At 37.4% G+C, this 27,926-nt stretch overlaps 1 protein-coding gene across 1 annotated transcript; it reads left to right on the plus strand.

Moving 5' to 3' along the window:
- RAD21 (RAD21 cohesin complex component) lies at positions 1-27,360 on the plus strand. The gene is made up of 14 exons (XM_068983492.1): positions 1-126; positions 7,351-7,525; positions 12,802-12,931; positions 14,107-14,206; positions 15,646-15,752; positions 16,047-16,253; positions 16,707-16,832; positions 17,160-17,282; positions 18,895-19,118; positions 20,297-20,456; positions 20,870-21,015; positions 23,894-24,043; positions 24,970-25,053; positions 25,690-27,360. The coding sequence occupies exons 2-14, from the start codon at positions 7,382-7,384 to the stop codon at positions 25,879-25,881; spliced, it is 1,893 nt and encodes a 630-aa protein (XP_068839593.1). The 5' UTR covers positions 1-126; positions 7,351-7,381; the 3' UTR covers positions 25,882-27,360.
- The last annotated feature ends 566 nt before the right edge of the window (positions 27,361-27,926 follow it).

Below are 27,926 nucleotides of genomic sequence, written 5' to 3' on the forward strand. Positions count from 1 at the left end.
TGGCGGCAGCGGGAGCTGCTGCGAAGCTACACCGCACTAGGGCTCCCCTCCCTTTCCCCGCCCCCTCCCCGACCCTTTTCCCCTCCCCAGGCCACCCAGCCCGCCCAGCTCCCGGCGGAGAGCAAGGTAAGATAGACGGCCGGCCCCTTCTTTTGCTCCAGCTTCCTCCCCCCCCAACCCCCGATCCCCGCCGTCTTGCCGTCGGGGAGCCGGACTCCGGCGCGGGGCGGGAGGGCGAGGAAGACCGCGGCACGGCCCGCGCCCCGGGACGGAGCCGTGCTGCCTCTCTTCTGAGCCCCGGGACGGCAGCGCCGCCCGCCCCGGCTCCCTGGGCCGGGACCCGCGCCGCCTGGGCCCGCATCGTCTCTTGTTAGCTAACAAATGGTCCAGGTCTGTTTCTAGGCCAGAGGAGCCGTTACTCGGCGGGTCCCTCGGGGAGCGGGGGAAAGCCTGGGCCGCGGAGGGCGAGCAGGAGGTTTAAACGAGCCCGCTCTCGGACCGGGCCGCCTACTCCTCGGGTGAAAATGGCTGTCTGGGAGGACGCGGGATTCGGGGCGGGAGGCGGCGACAGCCCGCGATGCCAGCTCCGAGGGGCCGCAACCGTCTTTCGCGCGCGGGTGCGGGGATCGAAGACACGCGGGCCCGGAGGATGCGGCGGGCCCCCAGCCGGGGACTGCTGCTGCTCCCCCTCCCCGCCACCCCCTTTTTTTTTTAAGGAAAATGGTTACGATGGGGATAGCAAATGTTAGACCAATAGAAAACGCGACTGAGGGAAGTTGCCTCTGATTCTCGGGAAATTAGCATAATTGGTTTTCCTCCCAGACTTTTCTTGGAGATTGAGGATATTGAATGTTGTGTTTGGGAGGGAAGTGTGTGTTTCTGACAAATAAGTGGTGTCTTTTTCCTCGCTGAGAAGGCTTTGAGAAGGATCTGTAATAGTTCAGGGGTGACACTGTCGAGCTGTGCTGCCAGACTTCGCGACCTTCTTCAAAGAGGGAAATGCTGGAGGGTTTGGCCGCCTTTAGATTTGATAGATAGGCTACCAGCGTTCGAAAACGCGCTTGTGTTTTTAAGGGTTTCTGGTAAAGGCTAGTGTTTATCGGCTTCTCTTTGCAAGCCAAAGTTTAACATCTGCTCTCCTTACGCTGTTTATAATCATTGAATTGCAGAAAATAAATTTCTATTTTCTTCCAATGAATGTCAATGCCAGTGAGCTGTGTGATTGTGCAGAATGTTGAAGACAGATTGGGGAAGCTTTTTGAAGTTGTAGGGTCATTAAATTGCTTATTGTTGGAGGCTGCTAATCAATTACTTTTAAAAAGACGTTGATGGGGACCTGTGCCATATCCAGTGATTAAATTATTTAACAGTTTGCAGATGAGATGACAGTAGTGAATAACTCAGTGGACTTTGTGCTTTTTTATATACAAGTCAATTATGCTGGTAGCGCATAATCTTTACCATTTTTGTGTTTAGAGGCAACACATTACTGCACTCTAGAATTAACTTCTTGAGGATGAGATTCTCCTGGTGAGTTCCCATTTATTGGAACACAAAGATTCTGAGTTTTCTCTCGTATAATTTGGTACAGAAAGGAAAGTTCTTGATATTGAAAATGAAGATTTTATGTTTTATGTTTAAATGTTGTGATATCAGAGTTGTTAGGCATGTTCTTGATAACTTCTGTATACTTTGGAGGAGATTTTTTCTCAGAGTAACTGCGTCTATAAAGGCATTGTGTTGGGTATGATGTTTTATTTAATTCTCAAAATCCTGTTTAGGAAACATCCCCATTTTAGAGCTGAGAAGGCTGAGACTCACATGTTAAATCGGTTTCAACAGTTACAGAACAGCTAAGGAGGGAGCTGAACTTGAACCTAGGACTATCTGGTTGTAAAACGCTCCTTCAAAGAACTTTAGTATCAAAAGGGACGCAGCTCTAATGTGTAGCATTGCAAATACCTTTTGTTCTGGAGACCCTCCCCCCAAATACCCCCCAGAAGACAGTTCCATTCTTACCTGAGTTAGATGTTGATGTTTTCCAAGGTTAGTAATCACTGAATTTCCACCTTCCAGTTTTTTATGGTTAGGAAAAATGAACACCACAGAATAACCAGCCTAATTCACTAGTTACTGAGAAAGCACTCCCAATAGAATTGTTTTTACTTTGAATAGGTGACATTTGTGTATGCTTTAAGTTAAAAAAAAGCCCGGCGGTGCAGAAGGGTAGGCCTTACTTTCTCACTGGACCTACTTTTCAGAGGTGACCAGTTTCATCAGTTCTCTTTTCACTCTGCAGGTATTTTATGCTCCTGCAAGTGCGTGTTAACATACATGTATGGAGAGAATTCTCTTTTTCAATACTTTATCATTGTTTTGAGAGTGCCTAGAATTCTATTGCCTGATTGTATTGATTTGCTTAAAATCATTTCTTAGGGGCTGCTGCTGCTAAGTCATTTCACTCCTGTCCGACTCTGCGATCCCATAGATGGCAGCCCACTAGGCTCCCCCGTCCCTGGGATTCTCCAGGCAAGAACACTGGAGTGGGTTGCCATTTCCTTCTCCAATGCGTGAAAGTGAAAAGTGAAAGGGAAGTCGCTCAGTAGTGTCTGACTCTTAGACCCCCTGGACTGCAGCCTACCAGGCTCTGCTGTCCATGGAATTTTCCAGGCAAGAGTACTGGAGTGGGGTGCCATTGCTTTCTCCGTCTTAGGGGCTAGGTAGGTTTTTTTCTAATACCTTGTTGTAGTCAAGCTGGCAAGGCAACAAAACATTTAGTTAGGCTTGTGAGCTCTGAAGTTCAAGTTGCATTTGCATTGAATACTGGTGACCTTTGCCAAGTTCCTTAGACCTCTCCTTTTCTTTCTTGGCCTATAAAATGGGCCAGTATTTATCTTCTAAGACTGTCATGAAGAGGATGGACACATAAAATCCTTAGAGCTTAGTAAGTTTAATTTTTGATCTATCATTATTATACGTCCTCAAGTATACCTTTGGCTTATTAATGGAAGCCCAGTTTCTGGCTAGAGAGTATAAGATTTTGCCAAATTGCCCTTCAAAGAGGGCATACCAATTTATACAACCACTATCTTGCCCTGCTTTCTAACAGATGAGTGAAATATTAGAATGATTTAACATCATTGTAGAAACATGAGCTGTAATTTGACTTTGGTTTTTCTGAAATATCTTAAAGAAATTGCCATTTTTTGCGTTCCTGAATATGTTCCTAAATGCTAGTCTGCCATTTCATATCAGATTTTTTAAATTACTTTTTAGGATCAGTTTTTAAAAGTTGCTGCTTTAGAAAAAAATTGAGAAATTATGAAATTGGTAAGCTATATTTCTGGTAAGCAGAAATGTAGGCTTTCTGCTAAGATCTATTGTAAGGGAGTTCCAAAATTTAGAATCTTGAGAACTTTTAATCAACCTTTTTTTGTGGAGGTGGGGGTCAGGCTAAAGGTTTGGTATCAGTAAGGGAAAGAAATGCTGCAAAAGGCCAGGATGATCCAATTTTACCGTTATCTAGATAAAAGCCAGTAGTTCATCACTACTGTCCATCAGGCTTCCTTTAGTTATTAAGGTGATTTCCTGTTGCTAATTGTTTCCCAGATTAATTTTAGCACCACTCCGCTTTAGTTACTCCCCATCCAATGCCAAGAAAGCATCTGTTTAGGAATCTCTGTCTGGACATAGCTGGGATATTTTAAGCATGGAACTCTTAACCAGCAGCTGAAGTGCTGGCCCTGAGCTACTGACACCTGTTGAGACATGCCAGTTTCAATTTCTAAAATTTCCAAAATTTTTTACATGTATCAATTATGAGATCACTTGGTGTATTTCATTTCCATTTTCATTAAATACATATTTAGTATTTGACTGCAGCAGAGTCTTGTAGGTGCTAAATAGTAAGAGTTCTTTTAACTTATTTGGAACATGACTGTCTTCTGTAGTAAAACTTGGGGCTTATTGTGCATCACCGACTTGATTTCTAAGTCAGTGTTTTTAGTAACATTTCAGAGCCATATTGGATTTCTGCAAAATCCTGTGGATTATATTTATAATGCTATAGAGGCAGCCTGGTTTTTATACTAACAGACTTTAAAGCTTGAAGTAGAAGTGCTACAACATAGGAGGCTCTTCTTGATTATGGGAAGCATATTTTGATTTACTAGGGTATAAGGTACACTTGTGCTGTTTTTTTGTTTTTTGATGGGGGCAGTTCGGGAAGGTTTAGTCCTTTTACTTTAGAGTGACCTGAATTCTTCTTTAGTTCTTTTCTTTACCCCACATGTGCAAGAAAAACTTCACAACTTTAGGCAGATGAAGCCTATTTTTTCTTCTGAATAATTTTTCCTTGTGTGAATTAATGATCCCCTGAAAGCATCTGGTTCAGAGAATGAAAATTCCATCAAATTATTGGCATCAAGATGAGGCAAACCTGACCTTATTACTCTTGTACCACCACCCTCCCAAACATTTTTGACAGGTGTGAAATCTCTTGCCTGGAATATGTTTAGTATATATGTATTTTCTGTACTGTACGGGCAAGAATGAGCACAGTTTTTAATTGAAAATACAGTAAGCAAAGTTCTTATTTAAAGTTACGGTCCCTTTATGAAAGCATGAAAATTCAAATTGACTTAGTCTGGATCTTTTTTTCTTAAGCTAATTCAACAGGAAATTTTGCATTCCAGTAGCCATTTATGAGATATGTGGCTTCTCTGTACCCTCACCAGCATGAGCTGTTGCCGTTATTTTTTATTTTAGCTCTTACGAGAGGTGTGCAGTGATATCTTATTGAGTCTTAATTTGCATTTTCTTAACTAGCAGTGCTAAGCATCTTGTTCTTAATTTGCCTTCAGTATATTCTCTTCCTTGAAATACCTGCCCTTTTCTAGTTGGATTTTTTTTTTTTAACTCTTTAGTTTTGAGAGTTCTTTATTTATATTCTGGATCCAGGTCCTTTTCAGATATGTGGCTTGCACATATGTTTTCTCATTTTCTGTCTTGTCTTTGCATCCTCAGTGGGTTCCTTCATAATAGGTTCTTCCCCTTTATGGGACATGTTTTTGGTGTGATGTCTAAAAATTCTTACAAAGCTTCAGGTGTTAAAGGTGTTTTCTTGTGTTTTTTCCCCCCCTTAAAATTTTACAGTTCTATATTTGAGTCTGTAATTTAATTTTTATATAATGTGTGAGACTTGGGTTGAGGGTTTTGTGTTTTTGTTGTTGTTTGTTTTGCCTGTGGGGTGATACCTAATCACTGAAGTGTCATTTGTCAAAAAGACTAGTAGACTACCTCCCTCCTTTGAATTCTGCATCTTTGTGAAAAATCAGTTGGACTTAACTGTGTGGATATATTACTGTGTTCTCTCCTCAGTTCCATTGATTTGTGTCTTTCTGGTCACACAGTAATTGACTAGTATATCTCTAAAATAAGTCTTAAAATTGGGTAGAATGAGTTTTCACAGTTTTTGTTTTTCAAATTAGTTATTCTAGGTCTTTTGCCTCTCCTTATGAATTTCAGAAAAATCTTGTCGGTAGCTTATTTTAAAAAGCCTCATTAGAATTTTGATAGGAACAGTGTTAAAGTTTCTTTAAAAATTAAAGGAATATTTATTGTGCTGTCCAGTCACAGCTCAGACTATTTGTCTTAGAAAGTGAAAACTTATATTCACCAAAAGTCTATATACACAAGTATTTATAGCAGCTTTATTTGAAATAGTCAAAAAACTTAGAAACAACCAGATGTCCTTCAATAGGTAAAATGGCTAAGCAAATTGTGGTACCATACGCATCCCAGGGAATGCTGCTCAGTGTCGAAAGGAAACAAACTATTAATACATGCACCAAACACCTTGATAGATTTTTTAACATGATGCTGAATCCAAAAAGCTATTCCAAAGTCAGATACTGTATGATTCCCTTTTTGTAACATTCAAAAAATGATAAAGTTTAAAGAAAATTTGGTGTTTGGCCAGAACTTAGGAATGGTAGGGAGCAAGGGATAGGTGTGCAGTAAGTTTTAAAATTTTACTTACTTTTCATGCTTTCTGTAGAGGTATGACTTACCTTTTTCCAGTTACGGACATTTTAGAAAAAAATAGAAATTCATTTGGTGAAAGATTTTTAAAATTCTGTGGAAAAGAAAAACTACATGGTATAAGGGAAATGACCGTTTGACACAGTTAGTGTGTTTTCTAAGCTAGAGTATTTCAGGCTGTTTTTTTTGCTTTAAGTATTTATACATTAGATTACTAAAAGGAAAATAACATACTTGTATTTCTACTAAGAATATTTCAGTCATGATGAATTGTGTACTGTATTATTGTTTTAGATTTAGTATTTAAATTATAAGAAGGCAGGTGCTTTCCAGACTCCTGAGTTGAGAAAACTTAGATAATGCTGCTTTTTAAGGCTCAGCTTTTCTAAACTACTCACTTGTAAAATGGGGCCAACACACTTATCAACTTGGTGAAATGTAAAATGCTTGACATGAGGTAGCAATTATTGTATAATGCATTTGGCTGAGAATCTCATTTTTAAATGGGGTTCTAAAATGGAAATTTCCTCATTGATTAATATCTGTACTTGAGTGTTTTTTTTTCCTGGACATTCTTTTCTTATCATGAGGAATAAATTTTCTAACTTTTGGCCGAAAGCAAACTTACTTCTTACTTTCACAGTTAGTAGTCTGGATTGGAATAGAATTAACACTGGATGGAACTTCAAAAAGAGTAGATTTTCTGATGACAATTTTTACTTAAAGTGAAAAAACATACTAGCACTTTTATTATAAGATGACAGTGTGGCATAAAAGTGATCTGACCTTTGTCCCCTTTTCACCTTAATATGGGAGGAGCAGTCTTTTTCTTAATGCTATCAAAATTAAACAATAGGTTTTTTTTCTTTTAATTTATACTCTACTTCACTTGAGCCTTTCATACATAGTTCTCAGATTTAAAAGGAGACTTTTCAGATTTATTTGAAAGTCGCTCAGTCGTGTCCAACACTTTGAGACTCCATTTTACAGTCCATGGAATTCTCCAGGCCAGAATACTGAAGTGGGTATCCTTTCCCTTCTCCAGGGGATCTTCTCAACCCAGGGATTGAACCCGGGTCTCCCTCATTGCAGTCGGATTCTTTACCAGCTGAGCCACAAGGGAAGCCCAATACACGGGTGGGTGGCCTATCCCTTCTCCAGGGGATCTTCCTGACCCAGGAATCAAACCGGGGTCTCCTGCATGGCAGGTGGATTCCTTCCCAACTGAGCTGTCAGGGAAGCCCAGTTTCTTGTACATCTTGATAATTCAGTTCTCATGTGGCATTTATACTTTTCTTCCCCCCTCAGGTTTCCTCCTGTTTCATAGTCAACCAGAACAATGTTCTACGCACATTTTGTCCTCAGTAAAAGAGGGCCGCTGGCCAAAATTTGGCTTGCGGCCCACTGGGATAAGAAGCTAACCAAAGCCCATGTGTTTGAGTGTAATTTAGAGAGCAGTGTGGAGAGTATCATCTCACCAAAGGTATGTTTGATGTTGATATTTTTATTCACTTTGTTGATTGTTCACTGATGTGTGAAATAGAATTCTATAAAAACGATTTATTAGGCAGGCATCTGTGTATATTGGGGGTAAAGAAAATCCATAGATTACCCAGAGTTTCAATTTGATACTCTCTTCTCTAAAAATTCTGTGGTGAGTACAAAGATAATTTTCATTTGCCTCTTAATGACAGATAAGGATGGTCTAGCAGTACCCAGATATTTTATATTTGACTTTCTAGATGTTTTTGTACTAAATATGTATATAGGTGTTCTTGATTGAGGAATTTATAGAATTTATATAAAGTTTTCAAAATAAGGACCCATCATTTGGAAAATGTTACAGGGGCCAGATCTAACTACTTTATTCATATGGTGAACAGTGTCCGGAACACTTGCTCCACCTCAGCTTCACAGGCCTGCGTTGCTCTTACTTGAAGATACCAACCTTTTCCCATCATAGAACTCTTGTACTTGGCCATGCCCTTTCCCTAAATACTTAATCACTGTGTGCCCCTAGCGTGGAAGGCTTGGGAATGTCCTAACCTTATCTGCCTTGTTTGCTGCTCTGTTTCTAGAGATGCTCTTGATATCCTCTGAAACTTCTGAAGCAGTGGTTTCCACCCTTGGATTTCACAAATAGTGTGACTTAATACATGTTTTTTGTGTTGCCAAAGAAGGACCATTAAAACACACAGACACAAAGCTACTAACATTATTAGCATTTCATTGAGGAACAAACAGGTTGATTTAAAAAATGTATGAAGGGCTAATCTCAAAGGTATAGTCCTTGAATGTAATTTTTTATACATATATTACGTCTGTGTTTTAAAGGTCCTTTCCTGTATATTGTATTTTTACATAAACATATACACATAAATCTACCAGTTTTCCTGTTTTTAAAGATTCCAGATCTCTGGATCAGCATTGGGAACTACTGTTACAATTGACAGTTAAATGAGAGTAGTTCTTCATTGCTGAAAGAGCAAGAGAATCCAAGAATAAACCTGGGATGTAGCAGACACTTGTTCAGAAAAGTTATGTGGAAAAATGTTTTACAGGGGAGAAGTGAAAGTTTGATTTGGAATTAGAGTACATTATAAAGATTCTATGGAACTTCAGCCAGCTTGAGAGTTATTAATATAGAGTTTATGGTGTAAAAGATGTTTTATTATTTCTAAGATAATACTAATTAGAAAACTTTCTGCAAATGGGAAAATAAGTGACCTTTAGTTCTACCACCTAGAAAAACCTTTAGTATTTTGGTATGCCTTCTAGACTTTCATGGGTGCATGTGTTATACATGTAATTTTCTCCCTTTTAATGATTGTATACAAAAACTGCATTGTATGTTTTGTAACAAGACTGCGTTCGGGAAAAGCTCTATTCATAACTCTGCCGTCGTTTTAGCAGTTGTATTGTACAGTGTCATAGTGTCTTATGCACAGAACTTAAAATGCAGAGAAAAACCCAGAAACACACTTGACTGTAATTGAAGTGAGGTCATTTGTGTTTTCATAAATTCACTGTGGAAACACTAAAGTGTATGATTTGGGGGGAGGGGTGGGGGGGCGCTGTTGCAGACACTTCTGGGAATGTTTTGATAAATGGCATGTGTACTGCACTGACTTTATAATATTCAAAAAAGCTTTGAATTCCAAAACGCAGTTGGCCCCTAGGACTCCAGAGGAAGGGACTGGACTTCGATTCATAGCTGTGGCTGTGCAGGATTCGTTTCACCAGCTGCAGTCTTTGAAAGGAGGGAGCTGATCCATAGTTTTCCCCAAATTTTCTGCATTGCTCTGGTTTTGTAATGCAGCCATTAAAAATTACAATAACACTATAGACAGAGCTTTTCCTGGATAAAGGCTCATTACAAAACAATATGCAGTTTTATGTACACATACACACACAAAAAGGAAAATTGTGTGTATGCACATATAAAAGCCTAGAAGGCATGTTAAAACATTACTAAAGATTGCTCTAAGTGGTATGATTACAAGTTTTTATTTTGCTCTTTAAAAAACTACCATTTGGTAACCGTTACTTGTAAAATCTTTTGTTCTGTGTCTTTCTTTAATGTTGATGTTTTAGGAATATGATTGTTGGAGCAGGTGATATACTTATTTTTAAGATATCTGATGCATTAATAATGTAGTCTGTGGGGAAGTTGTACCAGTGTGCACTGCTGGTCAAATTGAGAAATGTTTTCTTTTTATAGGTATGCTTACTGAATTAAGTAAACGGAGAAAGGAGAAATTGCACTGTTTTCTGGAAGTGGATATGTGTGGCTGATCTTTAACAAAATCCATAAGCAAATACTGAAGCTGATTTGGCTTTTAAAAAAACATATTTTTTCATAATACGTGTAGAGTACTTTGTACGCCATTAGGGACACTTATAACTTTAAAATCATTTCTAAGTCTGTTCTTAGATTTTGGTTTATTGTGATCGAATGTATCACAATAGATACCTCCACGGGGTGAAATGACCTAAAAATTTCTAATGTTTGCTCTGGTTGTGCAGTTCTTGTGGGGAAATGTTGATTTAGTTGTTTAGAACAAGTGTCAGACAGATGGTACACTCAGAACTCCGTGCCTTCCCCCGCTCTGGTTGGAAAGGTCCCTCTTAGCCCCTGTAGAGCTGTCCTTGGATGTATATACCCTGTGTTCTTGATCATACCTACATGCTTAATAATAAGCAAGCTCAGCAGCAAAAATTCCACTCCTCATTTTATCTCCTTCTAGACTAAATTATGAGCCAAACTAATCTAGAAAGAAAGAAAGCCTTTGGCCAAACACTACATTTTTTAAACTGTTACCTTCATTTGTAAGTAATTTACTTTAAGGTGATATTGATCTATAACATTACGTAATAGATTTTGTATTTCTACTTTGGTATCCCGTGCCCCGAGCTCACCACCTAAAGTTCTGTTTCCATCCACTCCCATAGAGCTGATCCCTCTGCCCCTTTGCCTCTCCCCCATCCCCTTCTTCTAAGGTAACCGCTACTCTGTTTTCTGTATACCTCCTTCTAAAAGTTGCTAATTCTGGACAAGATAATGGCATACCATTGTTGAGTTTTTTGCCTCCTTTTTTCTCACGGGAAGGGTTAGGTGTAGTCATTATTAATTTCAAATTTCCTGAGGCAAGCCATAAAGGGAGAGTCTGATTTTTCAGTTAAGAGCAGTGTTTTAATTGGGTGAGAGATTCAGCATCGGATGTGTCTTAGATTTAGTCAGAAATTTATTACAGTTTTAAATAAGAATTTATAACTCTAAACTTCATCAGAATCCCTTATGGTTATACAGTGGAAGTGAGAAATAGATTTAAGGGACTGGATCTGATAGCGTGCCTGATGAACTATGGATGGAGGTTCATGACATTGTATAGGAGACAGGGATCAAGACCATCCCCATGGAAAAGAAATGCAAAAAAGCAAAATGGCTGTCTTTTAACAGTAGATGTTCAGTTTGTTAGTGGAGTCCATCCGTTCAGTTCAGTTCAGTCGCTCAGTCGTGTCTGACTCTCTGCGACCCCATGAATTGCAGCAGGCCAGGCCTCCCTGTCCATCACCAACTCCCAGAGTTCACTCAAACTCATGTCCATCGAGTCGGTGATGCCATCCAGCCATCTCATCCTCTGTCGTCCCCTTCTCCTCCTGCCCCCAATCCCTCCCAGCATCAGTCTTTTCCAGTGAGTCAACTCTTTGCATGAGGTGGCCAAAGTATTGGAGTTGCAGCTTTAACATCAGTCCTTCCAAAGAACACCCAGGACTCCTCCCCTTTAGAATGGAACATCAGTCCTTCCAAAGAACACCCAGGACTCCTCCCCTTTAGAATGGACTGGTTGGATCTCCTTGCAGTCCAAGGGACTCTCAAGAGTTTTCTCCAACACCACAGTTCAAAAGCATCAATTCTTCAGCACTCAGCTTTCTTCACAGTCCAACTCTTACATCCATACGTGACCACTGGAAAAACAATAGCCTTGACTAGATGGACCTTTGTTGGCAAAGTAATGTCTCTGCTTTTCAATATGCTATCTAGGTTGGTCATAACTTCCCTTCCAAGGAGTAAGCATCTTTTAATTTCATGGCTGCAGTCACCATCTGCAGTGATTTTGGAGCCCCCAAAATAAAGTCTGACACTGTTTCCCCATCTATTTCCCATGAAGTGATGGGACCTCAGTCTAGACCCACCCCATAAACACTGGTCAAGATCCACCTTGATAAAATACAGGCTGAGGAGTGCGATTTCTTGTTAAAAAAAAAAAAAGAGTACTGTTACCCTTTATCGGTTAGTGTGCTTTCCAGTCAGGTAATAAAAACTAAAATGGCTTAGACAGGAAATTAGCGGTCTTGTTTAACTAGAAGTTTTAGAAGTAGGAAGATCTAGGATTGGTTCAGCAGTTCAAACATGTCATCCAAGGACTCACCTAGACTCAGCTTTCTTAGTTTGTTGGCTTCTTGTCCTTTGTCCTCATGCTTGTGCCCTGTGGTTACAGGGCTACTGCAAGTAGCTATAAGCTCCACCTACTCAAAGTGCAGGAGGGGAGAAGGAAGAGAGTGTTCAGTTTTTTTGTGGAGATTTTTGTTTTGTTTTTTTAATTGGGAAAATCTCAGAATTCTCTGACCTACTTAATATTCCTTGTTAGTTGAACTAGGTTATATACCCACTCAGAAACAAGCATCAGCAGAGATGAATGAGACCATCATCTTTCGAGTCTGGGGATGTTCACTTCCCACATAAAATCAGAGTTCAGTTAATTGACAGGGAGCAGTGACTCTGGATTGGCATCCAAAAGTGTCACATACTTAGTGTGCTAATGATAGCACTTCATGGGTTGCCTTAATACTTGCTTAATATGTACATTCACATCCATGTTCATTCATGGATTTCTGTCAGTCTGTTCTTTGGGTACACTCAGGAAATTTACAGGTGAGAAAAAATATACATGATTATGCTGCTGCTGCTAAGTCGCTTCAGGCGTGTCCAACTCTGTACGGACCCCATAGACGGCAGCCCACCAGGCTCCCCCGTCCCTGGGATTCTCCAGGCAAGAACACTGGAGTGGGTTGCCATTTCCTTCTCCAGTGCAGGAAAGTGAAAGTGAAGTCGCTCAGTCACGATTATGAGGTAACTTCAGATAAATGGTTAAAAGTATGAAGAGATATAAACTGCCTATAAATTGCACAACATACAGGCTTTGAAATTTTCTCTAAAACCAGAACATTACTATATAAATTAATGTTAATCCGCAGGTGAAGATGGCACTCCGAACATCAGGACATCTCTTACTGGGAGTAGTTCGAATCTATCACAGAAAAGCCAAATACCTCCTGGCAGATTGTAATGAGGCATTCATTAAGATAAAGATGGCTTTTCGGCCAGGTATTGTTGACTTTCTTGTTTTAACTTTGAAGTTTACTGTGTTCAGGGTGAAAAAACTGCTAAGCATGTATTTCTAGATGGGCATAGTTTAATTGCAGTACAAGGAGCCCTTCAAAAATGGGCAAAGCTTGGAGAGGCAGTGTTTCAAGGGAGATAGCCCATTTCAGTTTTGTTCTGTGGATGGAATTATGGCAGACCTTTTTTGTTATTCCTTTGGAGCCACCCTTTTAACTCCTTTTTCAGCAGTCATCAGAGGTTGAAGTATTGAAAACTCATTGTTATATGTTTTTAAAAATACAGCTCAGGAAAAAAAATCTTAAAATTTTGATGTAGTCTTAAAATCAAATTTATTTTTAACTGAAGTTGTTAAAACTTTATTAAATGTTCTCTATATTTCTTTGTTGTTTTGTTTCAGGTAATAGTTGATTTCTAAAACTGAACCCTTGGAACCAAACTTCCATCTGCATAGATAATTACAATTGTATAATTTTTTTTAAGTATTGATGAAATTTTATTCTGATTAAAATAATCTCAGTGTGTAGGAGAGCTGCTTTATGCTATTAATTTCTACTGATGTTGTATTCTTCTATTTCAAATTATTGTAACATGAATAGTGAAATCTTTGAGATTCTAAGATTTGATTAAAAGTGAAATGCTTAGGCAGAGGGCATGATACCTGATTGTTTCCTACTTTGTAGGCTACTAAGCGTATTTTGCTGAAATAACATTTTGTTTCTTTTTATCTTAAATCAATGTATGTTTATTATAGACCACTTTAAAATATAGGGGAAAATGTAAAGAAAATAAAAAATAATTTAATCCCACTTTTCTAAAATAACTAATTCCTCTTAACGTTTGTGATACTCTTGCAGTCATTCCTTTTCCTCATAAATTTCATGCTTATATAGAAAGCTATTACTGATACTTATTTGTTGCTATGTCCTTTTATTTAAGATTTCTCAGTTTAATTCATAATTAGTGCTTTGACCTTTTTCTTGTGATTCAAGTAGTGTGAATTATGATTCTAGAAAAACTTAAAGTACTTGTGCTTCAGTGGTACTGAAGCAACCCTCATGGTATCTAACCTTAGGAAATTAAACTGATATTTTACCTTCCTTGACCCCTTGATAATCTTTGGTATAGCCAGGGCTTGAAGCTTACTGTTACTTTTCCAGGTGTTGTTGACCTGCCTGAGGAAAATCGAGAAGCTGCGTACAATGCCATTACTTTACCTGAAGAATTTCATGATTTTGATCAGCCACTGCCTGACTTAGAGTATGTCTCTCTCTCTCCTTTTTTTTTTTTAATTATTGACTTGGTGTACCAAAAAACATTACTGGCTTACAAATACATAGTTTTCTTGGGATGTTTTGACATTGAGTTAACATGTAGCCAAAATGCATATGCTGTATTTATGATAGTATATAAATATGAAACATATAATTAGGAGGTGTTTCTTCTGTGAGAAAACCATGTAAACGATGTCAGCTTTACCACTGCTAAGGAGAATTTGATTTGCTTAGGCCGTAATGTAAATTGAACAGCTGTCTAGCTGTTCACTTTACATGAGAATATCAATAAACTTGAACTGTAGCTTCATGATTTTTTTCCAGAAGTATTTACTAACATCTTCTAGCATTTTATCATCCTGACCAAGCTATACTCAGCCACAAGTTTTTTTTTCTTTTTTTAATAAACATGTGAGATAACTTTATACAAAGAGCGAGTGAAGGTCGTTGTCACAACACACATTTGAGAACAGAAAGTTGTACAGAGATGGCCATTGTAACCGCGCGCTTTGCTGGGTTGTCTGCCTCTTCTCAAGTCTTCAGAAGCCAGGTCTCAGGACCGTGACGGGGCATGCGACTGTGACCAAGTGATTGAGTAGCACAGTTAACCAGGAAACCCTCTACCTCAAGCCCCATTCACTGTTGAACTTTTTTTTTTTTTTCTTTTTAAAAAAACAATCTGTGGCTTAAATGTAAATTTACTACTTACTTTGAATTTATTGTGTTAATTAGTGCTTGGCACTATTTGACTGCTTTACTTTTTCTCTATACTTTGGTGGGTTTTTTTGTTTGTTTGTTTTTTTAATTTTTATGGTGGAATTTTTCCTTTTTAACACAGCTAAAAAGTAAGAGTGATTAGTATTATGAACTCCAGGTACTGATCATCCAGTTTCTTTCATTATCAATACATTGCCAGTTGTATATAATGTGTACAGTTGACACTTAACACCAGTTTCACCTGCAAGGGTCTGCTTATGTGCAGGTGTTTTTTTCCCCACTAAATGCATGCTGCAGTATCACCCAATCTGAGGTTGGTTCATATTAAACAGAGTTCCAGAAAAGGCAGTTAATGTCAGTGTTCACATAGCCTGTAAATTGCAGGGCCCTGATGGAAACCCATGGTTCTCTAACCCAGGCATCTCTGAGTTCTTCCTTTCTGTATTCCATGTTGCTTTATATAGTGATTTCAGCATACTATATTTTGCTCACTGGTCATTAACATTTTTAAAATGTAAATACAAATGAAATTCGCTTCTAAATCATTTAGATTCTTGGATTGTATTTATTTAATACCAAATATTTAGGCTCCATAGGTTGTGTGTTTGCTTTTCTCCCCCCTTATAGAATAGAATTTGAGATATGTTTTCCCTTATAAAACAATACAGTGAGAATTGAGACTAAAGTGTTTTTGGAATTCTTTTATAGTGACATCGATGTGGCCCAGCAGTTCAGCCTGAACCAGAGTAGAGTGGAAGAGATAACCATGAGAGAAGAAGTTGGAAACATCAGTATTCTACAAGAAAATGATTTTGGTAATAGAGAAGGAAATCATTAGCCACTAGCTGTAATGTTAAAGTTATGTCACTAGACATATTTAGGATAACCTAAATTTGGATCTTATTTGAATTTTCTGATCACACCCCAGAATCAGTTTATGCAATGTAGATGCTGAAGATTTAAAGTTTAAACCAGATGTTTCAATATTCAAAGATACATAAGACTTTATTAGGCAAATATGGCATTCTAATTAAATCATAAGGCATTTTCTTTTGTGTCAGCAGTATTTCTAACTTTTTTCAATTAATGACTGACTAAAATTTGTTTAGGTGACTTTGGAATGGATGATCGTGAGATAATGAGAGAAGGCAGCGCTTTCGAGGATGATGACATGTTAGCAAGCACTGGTGCTTCTAATCTCCTATTAGAGCCTGAGCAAAGCACCAGCAATCTTAATGAAAAAATTAACCATTTAGAATATGAAGATCAATATAAGGATGACAATTTTGGAGAAGGAAATGATGGTGGTATATTAGGTGAGTCACTACAAGGTGATAAATTATTTAGTTGCAGTGTTTTAGAGTGGCTGCTAATTTCTCAGTCTAGAGCATCTCTCTGGGTATATGTATGTGAATTGTGACCAGTTGGTTCAGTTGAAGTTTTCTGTAAGCCTGTAACCTTAAAATGTTAGCAATACCTAATTTTGTTTATAAGTGCTTGTCTTGGAATTTTAAGTTTTATTAATTCTTCAGGCTTCTCTATCTGTGTCTGTAAGTATAAGTTTTAAAATTAAGAAGGGGACTTTTTTCCCATGTGTGGAAGTATTTAATACTTCCGTATACTACCATGAAGAGAACAGATGCATACTGAATACAGATTTAAATTTTTAAAATTTCCATTTTGACATAATTTTATTTTCCCAGTTATTGGCTATTGATCTTTCAGCATTTCTTTTCTAAACTGCAACTAAGTTACATTCCCTATTTCAGATGACAAGCTGATTAGTAATAATGATGGCGGTATCTTTGACGACCCCCCTGCCCTGTCTGAGGCGGGGGTGATGTTGCCAGAGCAGCCTGCACATGATGATATGGACGAGGATGATAACGTGTCAAGTAAGCATTTCATGCTCAGTGATTGCATGTGACTGTATGGCATCCAAAAACATATTTCATGTAGGAGACCAAAAACTAACCATTTCAGCTTTTAATGAACTGTGAAACTTAAAAGGTGCTTATACTTGAGTCTCTTACGTGTTTAACCCTGTGCTCCTCGCTGTGTTTTGGCCAGGAGGTCAACTGGAAGGACCTTATAATTAGAAAAATGTTTTCTCTTTGGTACCAGTGGGTTTCTTTCAGTTACTCACAGGGGTTTTTTCCCTGCCATTTGTTGGATGTATAGTAAATGCCAAGCCTTCTGTGACCAACTTTCTGCTTTTATAGTGGGTGGGCCTGATAGTCCTGACTCAGTGGATCCTGTCGAACCAATGCCAACTATGACTGATCAGACAACGCTTGTTCCAAATGAGGAAGAAGCCTTTGCTTTGGAACCTATTGATATCACTGGTGAGCAAACACACTTCCTAGTAATCTCATTTTAAATAACTTCTCCTTTGTCCAACATCTATCGTAGAATCTTGAATCAATGACAATTTTAGTATCTTACAGAATGTTTTTACAAGTTGCTGTGAAATAACTTTCCAAAGGATGAAACAGGCTTTCTGCAAATATGTATCTCAGTCTTTGGGGGTTACAAAAAAATGCAAACAGGTCACATGTATAATAGGTTAAAAACACTGCAAGGCATTTTTCAGTAAAATAACAAGATTGACTAAATCAGTTATAGTGCTTAAATAAGAATTCTTACATAGCAAAGTATAATTGGAGGTGCCTCTTCTGAGTAGAAAAGGCAATATGTAATTTGGATGTGAAACTTAAAAATTTCTAAATGGTTTTTGGGTACAGTGGGATGGAATAAGTTATTTACAGTGTGACTCAAGATATTGTTATTACTTCTAAGTTAAAACAAGATTAACTTTTCGAGATTTTCTACTTAGAATCTGATCACCAAAATTGGTACATGGCTTCTGGTTTAAAAACAGTGCTTTCTGTGTAACGAACTCGATTTAGGAACTGAAAATATAAAAATGAACAAGTCTTTCCTCCCGGAACTTCAATAGTAGGGTAACCTGGGTAATTAAGTAAATTTTGTACTGTATTATTGACAGATATCACAGAGATCTTTAAAAGGACAAATACTGCATTGTTTAAGACAGCTGAGTTTAGCCAGCTGTTACAAGAACTTGAACTTTTAATTTCAAGGAAGGGAACTCAGTAGCTGGAGGACAGGGGCTGGACAGAGGCTATCACTGTGTTAACAGCTTCTTGAATTTTGAACGACGTGCATATTTTAACTCTAAAACCAATAGAGTTATAGAATGTATGACAGAATGAAATCTTAAGGAATTTATTTAATACCATGAGCCTTTCTGTATCTTAAGAAACTTGAGATAATGTTACCTGCTTTGTAAGAATTTAGTAAGGATTAGAAATGAAAACACAAAAAGTGTACAGGATGGAGTTTCAGGTTCATTTAACTGGGTTTGGGCTTGTTTCACTTCATCAAGGTGCTTATGCAGCTGCCATATAGGAATTGTAACTTTTCTAATAAAAGTCATAGTAATTGCAACCATTTATGGAGTCCTCAATCTATGCCAGACACTATACTAATTATTTTACAATCCCTTGTAAATGGTTGGCCATATTTCAGATGAGAAAATAAAGAGGTTAGCAAAGTAAATTTTTTTTAATGGTCACTCACCTAATTGGCAAAACCTAGCGCTTGGGTCTAACTCTGAATGAGGTGTGATATGTTTCGTGTTTACAGTATAAAACTACATGGGCAAAAATGAATTGGTTCTTAGAATTTTTTTTTCTTTTTTGCCGATTTTGTGCTAAAAGTCTATACATATTCATTCAGCAAATTTTTATTGAATATTTATCATATGTCAGCTTCTATATGGTGCTTGGGAAACATCAGTTAAAATAGATTGTGTACTCATCAAAGTTGTAACATTTCTTCTAGGCATGTAGAAAGGCAGAAATACAATGAGACCAAAGTTGTACAGTTCTTGCTGGCCTCTCAGAAAGATGACCTTATTTTCTTTTATCATGCCAGTCAAAGAAACAAAAGCCAAGAGGAAGAGGAAGCTCATTGTTGACAGTGTCAAAGAGTTGGATAGCAAGACAATTAGAGCCCAGCTTAGTGATTATTCTGATATTGTTACTACTTTGGATCTGGCACCACCCACCAAGAAATTGATGATGTGGAAAGAGACAGGAGGAGTGGAAAAACTCTTCTCTTTACCTGCTCAGCCTTTATGGAATAACAGACTACTGAAGGTAATAGCGTTTGCAGGATTTTAAATTTCATACAGATTTTGATCATTTTTTAAAATAAACTTTAAAACCTTTTCTTTACATCGTTTTTGATCAGGTATTGTTCAGCCAGCCATATGGCATCTTCTGTTTTCTCCCTTAAACCACAGTATACTGAACATAAACCTGATCTGAAAGATTATGATAAGTGACACCTACATTTCTAAAAGATGTGAATGAATTTTCACTATTCTAAAAAGCCACTGGTGTTTTTAGTAATAGTTCTCTCTCCTCAACTTCCTGTGATAAAGTATTAGTTCTGTTGCCTTAGTGTGTACTGTGGTTCAAGTCTATATTCTGTAGATGGTGCTTTCTGGCTAAAACATGGCTTGGTTCTACTTTACCCACAATACAGATTTCTGGCTTTATGAGAATTTCTTTTCATTTACAACCCCTTTTCTAGAGTTGAAATACTCTTAGAACCAATTTTTTTTTTTTTTTTTTAGTAATCAAAAGTCTAAAGCAGCAAACTTTGTTAAAACTGCCGTTTTTTCAGACGCACAATCATTTGGAAGAAGGTTCTCAAGTTGTTTGTTTGTTTGTTTGTTTTGACTTAGTGGTTTCATTGTCAGTAATTTTTCCTGAGGAGATAATTTAAAATATGGGGGGAAAAAACTACTCCATGAAGATGTTAAATAATTATTTACAGTTAAATTTTTCTAAAGAACTTTAAAATATTTAAAAAATCTTTCAAATGTGGCATATATATGCACACCCATATATATTTCCACCCAGTGGAATATTCAGTCATTAAACATACTAGAAATAATAGTTAATAAAATTACCATATCATTAAGTGAAAAGGGTCCATGTAAAGCTATTGGGTATGATTTCAGTTAGATTGAGTTTTAAGTGTATAAATGTGAAAATAAACTGCAGGTCAATAAATTTAAAACTAAATCTCCAAGGTAAACAATGGATTAAAAAATTTCCTCAAATTTTCTAAAATTGCTGCAATGAAAATCTTACAGGACTTCAAATTATAGAATGGAGTGTGAATATGGTATAACATTAAGTAGAAATCGTGTTCAATTTTATGTATATATACACCAACTATTAAAACATTGTAATGTTAGTGGTAGGTTTTCATTTCTTGTGATTGGTAGTAAAGATTATATAATTGATCTTTTAATTTTTTATAGCTCTTTACACGCTGTCTTACACCACTAGTACCAGAAGATCTTCGAAAAAGGAGGAAAGGAGGAGAGGCTGATAATTTGGATGAATTCCTCAAAGAATTTGAAAATCCAGAGGTTCCCAGAGAGGACCAACAGCAGCAACATCAGCAGCGTGATGTTATCGGTCTGTTTTATTAGAATAGTTCCCTCATAAAGTTTAAGTGAACATTTAGCTTAAATTTTACCTATATATTGCCAAAGTGAAAGAAATCAGGAACGAAGAAGTGTACTCAAATTTTGAACAGGAAAATACATGCTTTATATTCTCTGATTGCATAGAGGTTTAGGACTTGGCTGAGTGTTAGTCTGCTAAAGGATTGTCCTGCCTTGGACTGGAAGTGGCATCTGTCCTTTTAAAGCTCCCTCCTACTTTTAAATGTGTTGTTATAAATTGAGTAACTTTTGTGGAGGTAAAATTTTATTCTGTCTTCCTTACTAGGGAAAGTACCTATGTTGTAGCATATTAATATTAAATGGTTCTAAAATATTCTTAAGGACTGTATGACCTAAGTCTTCTCTTCATATGACCAACTGTAGATGAGCCTATTTTGGAAGAGCCCAGCCGCCTCCAGGAGTCGATGGAGACCAGCAGAACAAACTTGGATGAGTCAGCCATGCCCCCACCACCACCTCAGGGAGTTAAACGAAAAGCGGGACAAATTGACCCAGAACCCGTGATCCCTGTAAGCACATCTCTCCATCAAAAATGTTTGGGATGTTCAGACAGTATTTTAAGGATCGCTATTAGTAGCAAGTGTTATTTAAGGAGACCTTGTGAAGTATCCTGGTTTGGGCAGAAAATAGCAAGAAATGGATCCAGAGAGAAAGAACGGCAGCCAGGGATCTAAACACAGTGTGCCCTGAGTGGGAGTGGTTTTTAGTTTAGAAGTTTTTGGTTTTTTCTGACTCTTCTTGGATAATCTTGCTTCAGACTGGCCTGAACATCCTTGGCTAATATGGAATCCTTGACACTAGGTTCTAATTTTATTTCTCAAACATTAGCCCATGGTGAATCAGACAATTCTAGATAGAATAAGAAAAGCAACATAAGGAACCTGTTAAATACATTTTGAGTAAAATAGAACAAGCTTCCTGCTGATAAATAACTGTTAGCAAGAATGGAACATTTTCCCTCCATTTTTATTGAGATAAAATTGACATATAAATTGTATTAGTTTGGGGTGTACAGTATAATGACTTGATACATGTATATATTGTGAAATGATTAATATGATAAGTTTAGTTACTATCAATCACTGTACAGAATTAGATTTTTTTCTTGTCACACAAGATCTACTCTGAGCAATTTTGAAGTCTGTAGTTATAGTTGGTTGAACCTCCATATCCATGGATGTATACTGAGGGCTGTCTGGAATAAGTGTTTTATGTAAGATACTTGAGCAATCCATGAATTTTTCTATTTAGAAGGGATCCTGAAACCAATCCCTTGCAGATACAGAGGGACAATTGTATTGTTAATTGTAATCATCATATTGTGTATTAGATCCCCCAAACTTACTTATAACTGCAGGTGTATACTCTGACCAACATGTACTACATCGCATTCCCTCCACCTTCTAGCCTTCATGACCACCATTTTACTCTCTGCTGCTATGAATGTCAGCTTTTTAAGATTGCGTATATAAGTGACACAGCTGTCATAGAGGACTCACCTTTCATTTCACTTGGCATAGTGCTCTCCAGGTCCATCCATGTTGTCACAAAAGGCATAATTTCTTGTGGTGAATAACAGATCTGTGTGTGTGTCCTATTCTCTTCATCCATTTATGTGTTGATGGACCCTTAGGTGGTTTTCATGGCTTGGAAGCATCTTTTCCAGATAGTAATTTCATTTCCTTTGGATAAATACCTGGAGGTGCAATTTCTGGAGGTTTTAATTTAAGTTTTAATTTTTTGAGGAACTTCCACACTGTTTCCCTAATGGCTGAGCCAATTTACACTTGCACCAGCAGTGCGTGAGGGTTCCCTTTTCTCCTCTCATCCTTGCCAGCACTTGCTGGGCTCTTGTCTTTTTTGGTGTTCTAACAGGTTAGTCATTCAGACAGGTGTCAGGTGGCTTTTATTTACATTGACTAATCAGAGGTGTGTTGAGCACCTTTTCTTGTACCTGTTGGTCATCAGGTATATTGTCTTTGGAAAAATTTGTGTTCAGATCCATTGCCCATTTTCAGTTTGTTTTGCTCTTGAGCTAAGTTGAGTTGTTTATATTATATATCTTGAATATTAGTCTCTTATCAGATAAATGATTTGCAGATAATTCCCCATTCTGTAGGTTGCCTTTTCATTTTATTGATGGTATCCTTTGTAGTGTGTTTTAGTTTGATGAAGTCCAACTTGTTTATTTTTGCTTTTATTGCCTTTGCTTTTGGTGTCAAATCCAAAAGGGTCTGTCAAGACCAATAAGTTTCTTACCAGTGTTTTCTTCTAGGAGTTTTATGGTTTCAAATCTTAGATTCAAGTCTTTAATCCATTTCATTCTTATACATGTGGCTGTCTAGTTTACCCAGCACCATTTATTGAAGAGATTGTCCTCTCCTTGTCTACTCTTGGCTCCTTTGTGCTAAATTAATTGACCATATAGTGTAGATTTATTCCTAGGCCTCTGTTCTCTTCCAAATTCTGGTTTATTGTTTAGCAAACATTCCTGCCTATCTATAGTACAGAGTAGTTTCAGGCTATCTCGTTGTCCGAAAAGTAAAGTAGCATCTTGCTACTTCATTTAAACTGGCTACCATTAAGTTCACTTCAGTGTCCTATTGTAAGTGAAAAGAAAGGTGGTCTGGTTTGAAGCTTCCCAAGCTTAAGTCTATAGAATACATTAATTTGGACAAAGGGAGACTTTTGGGTACCTTAGGCTCTTGGTTCAGCCTCCATCAAGACACTGGCAAAAGAATATTCCTTGCAAATTTTAAGAACTAGTTCTCTAAGCCCCCCCTGGTGTTAAGGAGTTGTAAAAGGCTGGGCGCATTTTTCTTTTTGAGTTCAGGAACCACTCTCTGGATAATTGTTCCCTTGTCAGTATTTTAATGTTCTCATTTGTTTGTATTAAGTCAGAGAAGAAAATACAAGAAATGGATCCAGAAAAACAAGTCTCCTCATTTGTATTATTTGCTTCAGGAAGAGCCCAAAGGCCTATTTAGCACTCAAGCTGAGTTGCAATAACCTTAAAGCAGTCTTATACAGTTATGGTTGCCTGTGCCAGGCTAATTAATGTTAGAGCCATTTTGCATTGCCCTGGAGTCAGTGGATTCTATTTATTCCTAAAATGTTAATACAGAAAGTTTTGAGGGTTTTTTGTTAAGAAGTGTTTGCAAATAGTAAGTAAAAACAAAGCACCTTTGCTCTAGGATAATAAGACAGAGAATGGATTTTCTTTTGTAAACTAATGTTGAGACTTGTAATCAGTTTTTGATTATGAGGAAGTGTGGAGGTGTGACCCCAGTATTTCTTTTCATTTTGAAAACTGCAGCAACTACATACTTAAAAGAAGCTACCTTTAAAATGTGCATCCTTAAATTGCCTTGTTTTTATTGCTTTAAGCCTCAGCAGGCAGAGCAGATGGAAATACCTCCTGTAGAGCTGCCCCCAGAAGAACCTCCAAATATCTGTCAGTTAATTCCAGAGTTAGAACTTTTACCAGAAAAAGAAAAAGAGAAGGAGAAGGAGAAAGAAGATGAGGAGGAGGAGGAGGTAAGGAAATGTAAAAAGATCTGATGAGTACATTCCCATCCAGATTTAGTGAAAATCTTCCACCAGCTTGTTGTTATTTTTTGTATTGGAGCTGAGTTAATTAGAGTGATGAAAAATGTTTGAATAAAAGCAAAACTTAGCCAAATTCTTTTGTTTTCCCAACCCCCTACCCCCCGCCTTTGTTGGGTCTTTAAGATTGTTATAGAAGACTTAGATATTTTTCTATTTGATGTCCTGTCAAATATTTTATTTAAACCTTTGTGTTTAAAGTTTATTCCAAGACTAATTCTCAATTACCATCTGTTCATATTTGTAATTTATGCCAGCATAGGTTTCATAACCATTTAGGGCTTGATTATGAGCCTTACATTGTTTTAAAGTAAGAATTTAACCCCCGAGGTCTTCCAACCTGTGTTCTAGAGTATCTCAGACTGTGTTCAATTAGTATTTAAAATTATGCTTTCTGATATTTTTGAGATTGTTAACTCCTGGTCCTTTGGATATCATGTATAGTTCCAACATAGTTTGGGAGTATCTCAGCTCTTGCCCAGTGCCAACCTCCATCTTGTAGATGGCAGGTGACTAGGAACCAGGCTATTACAGTTAAATATATATTATAAATTATAGCCCATATCTTTTGAAACACCTGATATAAGAAGTTTCTTAGCAGCGGCCAATAACCCATTGCTTGCCAGCATTAGTCCATGGACCACACTGTGTAGATCCCATGCTTCTAGATCAGTACAGAATCATATAATCAGCTAAATGCACAGAGGACATTCTTCTGTAATTTAAAAAAGACTGAACTAAATGCTAAGTGTTTTTTCCACTAACCAAAATATACAATTTAGAGCTTTCAGCAGGTAACAGAAATGCTTCATTTTGTAGCAGTTTTGTCAGTTTTGTGTGGGGTCATTTTCACTTAGGATGAAGATGCTTCAGGGGGTGATCAGGATCAAGAGGAAAGAAGGTGGAACAAAAGGACCCAGCAGATGCTTCATGGTCTTCAGGTATGCCGGTGAAGGCTTAGAGAAAAAATTCGTCAAAGGCTATTGGCATTGTTTTCTTAAAAGGAAAAGTTACATGCTACATAACCAGCAAGTCTGCCTTTTGTGAAACTTCTTCCAAAACCACATACCTTAAATTACTTTAATACATAAGCTGTTAGGCTAAAATTGAGCCTGGAAAGCATCCAGGTGAACACTTTCCCATTGTTACTCTGCAAAGCAGAGCTCTTTGGTGTGTGTATACATCTTATTTTTGGTTGAGCAAATTTAATATGTTGAATCATTAAATTTGTCAAATCATTGTACAGGGTTAGAGTGTCACTTATCCTTGGGCTTTCATGTATCAGATACAGAGGAGATTGCTTGAGTGTCTGAAATACCAGGCAAGATGCTCAGGGTCTCCTAAAATAGATTCAAAGGATAGTTGAAAGTTTGCGAAACTGTAAGTGCTATATTTTACTATTTATTTTATCCGTTCAATTAAATCTACAAAGAAATGAGTCTGTGTTAACATTGTCCCTTTGCTTTTTTTAACATGAGAAACATTCACATAATGTACAAAAATAGTATGCTTCTAAAATTACTGATTTGGTCTGCTGATTACTTTCATTTAATCCTTCCTCTCTTGTTTTATTTCAGCGAGCTCTCGCTAAAACTGGAGCTGAATCTATCAGTTTGCTTGAGTTGTGCCGAAACACAAACAGAAAGCAAGCTGCGGCAAAGTTCTACAGCTTCTTGGTTCTTAAAAAGCAGCAAGCTATTGAGCTGACACAGGAAGAACCATACAGTGATATCATTGCAACACCGGGACCAAGGTTCCACATTATTTGAGCAGCTAGAAGCATTAGAGCTAGTGTTCATTTCACTAGTGTGTACAAATTGCCCCCATGTGTAGGGCACACAAAACCCTTCCAGAAAATTTAGATTTTTGTCTGTACAAAGTCTCTGCCTTTTCATTTTTTCCAGTATTTTAAATTTACCCATTTCCTCTTTAAGCAGAACTGCTTGTATGGTGTTTGTTTGTATTCTGGTGGAGAAAGCAAGCACCCCAAGATCAGTCCGCAACAGATGTGTGCAATATTGGCGCATATAATTGAGTAGCAACGGAAGGTTGGAGTTTTTATCTCAGTTCTCCATTACTGCATTATAAAGGAGAACGTTTCAGGAAAAAACATCTGACAGTTAAGAACAGTAGTGTGAATCTTTGACAGAAATTGTCTTTTCTCATCAGCAACACCCAGCAGTCTTAGAAGGGAGCACTGTCCTTCAGGGATGGTGCCCCAAATAGACTGTCTTCTTGGGATAAGTTTTAAAGTATAATTTCACAATTCACCATCGGGGGTAGGGGTTGGTATGTGAAATTGTAGTGTATAAAAAGATAGGACTTGGTTTAAAGTGCCCTATTTTGTAAATCATTCCATTTGAAACTTTTTAATGAATCTTACTATGCTGAAATCTGTTGTTTTAGTGAGACTCTAAAATGAGCAGAAATAGACTTTTTAGAGTAGAATGAATATAAAAAGCATCTATAATTTTCCAGGAGCTATAAATCAAGGTTTTAAAAAGATGTTTGGACATATTTGAGTATTCAGATCATGAAAATAGAAATTGCTATGCTAACTGAAAGGACAGACTGATGGGAAATTGTACAACTGGTAGACTTAACCTTTAAGCAGACAGTGCTGTAAAAACTAATGGCTTCTTTGATATTTATTGTAAGTTTTAGTACTGATCTTTTTTTCCAAAGCTTGCACACTCCTTTGTTTGGAACTGTAATAGCTTTGCAACAGAAATCCAATAGTTTCCTATAAATTGTGAAGAAAAACATCCAAATAAAGGCTTTAAATATTAACAGACCAGGTAGCACCAGAAATTATGTGACTGTTATGATTATCAAAACATGTCTTAACTTTTCAGGGCAAAATTACACACTAAAAGTTCTAGCTTAAGTGTTGGCACTTGTATGGGAAAAAAAATCATTCAGACTTCAGTGTATACCCAATAATTTTAAATTATGTGAGATGTTTTAAATTTGTGAACTCGTAATTCCTGTTTTGATGATTCAGTTTCTTGAGAATGATAATTGTATAAAATTGCTATTGCCGCTTTATTTCAGTATCATGTGCCTGTAAACCATGGATTTTTCTCCTTTTGTATAAAGACATTGTAGATAATTGAATGTTTGATTATAGAAAGGTCATTAGTTTCTTGTTACACATTTTGTTAGTCTGGTTTTTGTTGCTTATTGGGTTTAATATTGTTCTTGAAAATAGTTGATGCTATGTTATGTATAACTTTTCTAATAAAAGTTGTGTTATAAGCTGTAAATTTTGGAGTATTGGTGTTCAGTTGGTGGCATCCCGCAAGAATATTGCTTCATCTTTTTTGCCTTAACTAGAAATAATTATCCACACAAATAGTGAATTTTTAAAGAGATATTTAGAGTACAAAATAATAAATCTTTGCAAGGTGTATTAGAATGTATTAAGATTAAAATGAAACCAATAAATGGCTGATAGTGAGGAATCTTTGGGGGGCATAGTTATAGTCTTGTAATTGCTAAGTACATAGAAATTATGACACTGGGGAGGTGTGTCCTTGGGGGTCTAAACAAACATAGCCAATTAACAATGTCCTGGAGATTTGCTGGCTCCATCTGAGAAATCTGCTTTAGCCAGGGCGTTCAATAGGTAACTTGCAACAAACCCATCTTCGTATTCAAGCATCTGACTTGTCCCACCACCAGCTGTGAACTTTTAAGACACTTAAGACTTCATGCACTCAGGAAACAGACGAAAGCTTCTATTTGAAAGCTGATGCTTGGTATCGATGCAGAGGTACAGAGCACTTGTGCACACAGCAGGGGAAGAAGACGG

Source organism: Capricornis sumatraensis, chromosome 11 (genome assembly GCF_032405125.1).
Source record: "Capricornis sumatraensis isolate serow.1 chromosome 11, serow.2, whole genome shotgun sequence".
In the NCBI taxonomy this organism is placed as follows: domain Eukaryota; kingdom Metazoa; phylum Chordata; class Mammalia; order Artiodactyla; family Bovidae; genus Capricornis; species Capricornis sumatraensis.

Bases quoted from the DNA above. Each gene is read 5' to 3' on its own strand.
- RAD21 (XM_068983492.1), top strand. From the start codon at position 7,382: ATGTTCTACGCACATTTTGTCCTCAGTAAAAGAGGGCCGCTGGCCAAA. The intron at 17,283-18,894 runs GTGAGCAAACAC...TTATCATGCCAG, and splicing joins GGAACCTATTGATATCACTG to TCAAAGAAACAAAAGCCAAG. The intron at 19,119-20,296 runs GTAATAGCGTTT...AATTTTTTATAG, and splicing joins GGAATAACAGACTACTGAAG to CTCTTTACACGCTGTCTTAC.